This window comes from Elephantulus edwardii, unplaced genomic scaffold (assembly GCF_000299155.1).
Source record: "Elephantulus edwardii isolate Elephantulus edwardi_28Jun2011 unplaced genomic scaffold, EleEdw1.0 scaffold00244, whole genome shotgun sequence".
Classification (NCBI taxonomy): domain Eukaryota; kingdom Metazoa; phylum Chordata; class Mammalia; order Macroscelidea; family Macroscelididae; genus Elephantulus; species Elephantulus edwardii.
In genome coordinates this window covers 1,827,401-1,831,524 of record NW_006399994.1, presented here as the reverse complement: position 1 = coordinate 1,831,524, position 4,124 = coordinate 1,827,401, and the positions used below count along the sequence as shown (strand labels likewise).

At 54.3% G+C, this 4,124-nt stretch overlaps 1 protein-coding gene across 1 annotated transcript in view; it reads left to right on the top strand.

The window, feature by feature from the left end:
• The first annotated feature begins 3,451 nt into the window (after window positions 1–3,451).
• The window catches only part of LOC102844984, a 41,133-nt gene continuing 40,460 nt past the window's right edge, over window positions 3,452–4,124 (top strand). Inside the window, exon 1 of the mRNA XM_006899039.1 lies at window positions 3,452–4,119. Within this exon, the coding sequence (XP_006899101.1) occupies window positions 3,452–4,119 (668 nt within the window). The remainder of the gene's footprint in view (window positions 4,120–4,124) is intronic.

The window sequence follows — 4,124 nt, the reverse complement described above, 5'->3', positions numbered from 1 at the left end:
AGCAATTATCATTTACAAACTACAAAAGCATTTAGCCTACAGGCAGCAGATGGGGATTTCCCTCCTTTTCTCAGCGCTTCTCAGGAAGCACTTTCCATCGCGAGCGGTAATTATTTAGCAGGGGACTCCAAGCGCCCTTGCATCAGGCATGGTCGTTTTATTCTTCTTTCTCCTAAGCCCAGCCCTAACAGTTCTTGCAAAGAAAATTTGTGCAATGATCCTTCAAAGGAGGGACAGACGTGTCCCAGGTGTGTCCAGAGTTTGAAACTAATCGTATTCACAGTCAAAGGTAAAATTCCTGGGGTGCGCAAGGGGCAGAGACAAAAAAAAGTAAGGCAGGTCCCAGAGCCTCGGGGGCTTAAGCTCGCCCCTCGCCCACGCCTCTCGAAGCAGGCCTCGATGGCGGCGCCGGGCCGCAGGCCACGGGCGCGGGCGGCGCCTCCCAGGTCCCCTTCGCCAAGTGCAGCTGCTCCTGGAACGTCCAGAAGGCCGCAGGCTGCAGTTAAGGAAAACACCTACACGCTTGCCAAATCATCTCGGAAAAAGAGCTGAAGTCTCCAGAAGAGAAAAGTCTGGTGTTTCGATGGCCTGTGGGAGCCCCGCGGGCCGGGAGCCACACTCGCAAAAACCGCCACTGACAGCGCTCCAGGCGCAGCGGGCACGGCGCCGCGCGGCCGCCAGGGGGCAGCGCTTCCTCCGCGGCCCGGCCGCTCCGCTTTCCACACCGCGCGCGTGGAGTCCCGCGCTGCGCCTGGGCCGGACTCGGCTCGGCGTCCTGGTCCCGGCTGGGGTGGGGTTGGGGTGTGGGTGTGCAGGACGTGGGGCTGGAGAATAGGAGACCCGGGCTGCAGAAAGGGACACGTGGGAAGGAACATACTCGGGTTTCTAAGCCTGGAAATTTCACGAAGGCAGAACCGAAAGGTCACACACCAGTGCGCTTTTTAACTAACTCAAAGAATGCCCAAATGCGGGACTCTAATAAAGCTTGTCCTAAAGTTCATCGCCCCTGCTGCAATCCCTCTGGCTCGATCTTCCATGTCAGTAAATCCCCAACACTTTGCTCTGGGTGCTCAGAAGACAGTTTGGAAACGTTTCCAACGAGAGAGCCCTTTAACCCTTCGGGGAGGAAAGTGAAGACAGAATTATCAAAGGTACGCAAAGTTCACCCTCTGTTACCTTCTGGGCTAGGCAAGTTCAGGGCGCTGGTAACCCTGGACAGAGGGACGGTGGGAAGTGATGGGCTGAGAAACCAATGGTTAGCGTGGTCTCTTTTGCGTCCTATCTTCATACTGGCCTTCGGTCTAGTGAACCTCAGTGTTTGTTTAGATACCAAGCTAGTACTTAAACTTTTCTATGTAAAAGGTGAACTTCTAGGTAAGGACTCCGGCTACATCAACAAAGCAATGTGATGGTTGATGAATAATGCTGATTAATGTGAGTTCAGGGTAGTACTGAGCTCATTACAATAATTAAATGACTCAGCCATATATCAAACGAGGGCCAATGAAAAAGAACTTGTTTAGAATATTACAGCGCTCTCATAGATCTTACAAAGATCAGCAATAGACTTTACGGGTCATTTGTAACTGGTAGTAGCTATTCTTAGTAACTAAAAAACTATTCCTTTTTAAAATCTTAAATAGGGAATAGTTTATATTTTAGCCCCTGTGATTGATGATAAAGGAACTAATGAAATGTTTCCAAACGTGAAAAGTACTTGGTCCATAAAATGATCAGGACACTGAAACATGAGTCTACAGAAAAGAATTTCGTTTTATATCTGAGTTCTTGTCCAGTAGTCATTTCAATCAGAAAGCTAAGAGACAAGGGCCCAAACTTGGAATAGAAGCATTTTAAGGCATGCAAATATCCTGAAAGCATGGTTATGTATGGATCCCATAAATTATTAAATTTTTCCTCTGAAATAATTTTGCAGATTGTTTTGTTGTTCTTGTACTCAAAGTGACATACTAGATTTATTCCCCCACTTTGGTCATATGAAAAAAGAAAAATGAACGGAACTTGAATCTACAATTGTTCCCGTTTGTTCTCATGAATATTTTATGAGTTTCTCCAAAACACATTTTTGGAAGTTGGTCTTAACGTTTTTCTTTACCATTAAAGCTTCTATTATTAAGCCTGCCTGAGTAGAGAGGTGCATATGTCACAGTAACTCGAATGCTCTGAGCCTCAGTGAAGTACTGGCTAGACTGTTCCTAGTCTGAACCCTGTAACTCCCTCACTACGTTATGAAATTCTTTTCCAGGAAAGAACTTTTTGTGAGGCATTCCTAAGTGCATTTTTTCTGTATGTGTATTTGAGTTATTAAATAAAAACATTTATACTCCACATGTAACCATGATTTTCTTCTTTATTTTCATGAAATTTGTCAGATCTCCTCATCAGATCTTCTAATTAAAGTGGCTTAGCTTAACTGTCAAGTCTCTAGGGCTTTCAATTGAGGATAAGTGACTAAAACGCCAGCCTAACAGCATTTTTTATTAACAGATGGCGGAAAACAAACGTCTTTGCACCGAAGGGGACAGGTTAAAGGGTCAATAAACAATTATTGTTGTGCTTAAAGTGGAGGGCTTCTAATCAGATTCGGGAAGGAGGGCGCTCCTCCAATCTGGGGGAATTGGGACACCCCAACAGAACCCCAGGGTCACTCCCCAAGATCAACTCGAAGGACATCTTTTCGGGCCTAAGTAATTGAATAAGTGACTTGGCTTCACACAGGGGAGGGATTCTGAGGTGATGGTTGGGGGCCAATTTAGGCGCAGGAGGTTGGGATGTCTGTCCCCCTCGGTCTACACCACCGCGGCCCTCACAGATAGCTAGGTCTCAACCCCTTTGGCAGACAGTGGTGGAGTCCTCTCGCTTCTCTCCTCGGTTGCTGCCTCCTCCTTTGCGTGAACTTTCTCTCCAGAGCAAGGCTGCTTTCCTAAGCTTGCTTTCCTGTCCTGGCAGCGCTCTGACGTGCACACCATGTGACAGGCCCCCTTCTGCTATAAGCCGACGAAAGGTCCGCCCTCTCCTGGACTCAGCCCCGGCCTCGCCGAGCTCTGTCCCCAGACTTTCGCCCATCCCGCACCCTCCCGAGAGTCGGGCGAGTTCTCTCCGGCCCGGCCCCTGCCACTCCCTCCTCGGCGGGCCTGCGCGGGCGCTCGGGGCGAGAAGGTCAAGTGCGGCGCCCGCCGGGAGCGCGCGTGGACGCGGAGCGCGCCGAACCCGCGGCGCACGAGTTCCCAAGTCTCAGGGAGAGCAGCGGCCGGCGCCGGGCAGCCCCGCGCGGCTCAGGTGGCACCGACCCCCCCCCCCACCCCTGCATGGCCACCCAGGGCCCGCCCCGCCGCCCGGGACGCGGGCTGGAGCGCGGCGGGAGCCTGGAGCCCGGCGCCCCCATGCGCCGCCCCGCCGCCGCGCCCCAGCTATGACCCTAAGCACGGAGATGTCCGATGCCTCTGGCCTCGCCGAGGAGACAGACATCGACGTGGTGGGGGAGGGCGAGGAGGACGACGACGAGGAAGAGGAGGACGAAGACGACGAGGGCGGCGACGGCGGGCGTCGGCTGGCGGTCACCGCGCCCGGGAGGCGGCGGCGGCGACGCTCGTACGCTGGGGAGGACGAGCTGGAGGATCTGGAAGAGGACGACGACGACGATGACATCCTGCTGGCCCCGCGGGCTGGGGGCTCCCCGGCGCCCCCCGGGCCTCCCCCAGCGGCGGGAGCCGGGAGCAGCGGGGGCGGCAGCGCAGCAGCGGGCGGCGGGGTCGCGGGCGGCGGCGGCGCCAAGAACCCACTGGTGAAGCCGCCCTATTCGTACATCGCGCTCATCACCATGGCCATCCTGCAGAGCCCCAAGAAGCGCCTGACGCTGAGCGAGATTTGCGAGTTCATCAGCGGCCGCTTCCCCTATTACCGGGAGAAGTTTCCCGCCTGGCAGAACAGCATCCGCCACAACCTCTCGCTCAACGACTGCTTCGTCAAGATCCCCCGCGAGCCGGGCAACCCGGGCAAGGGCAACTACTGGACGCTCGACCCCGAGTCCGCCGACATGTTCGACAACGGCAGCTTCCTGCGCCGGAGGAAGCGCTTCAAGCGGCAGCCGCTGCTCCCGCCCA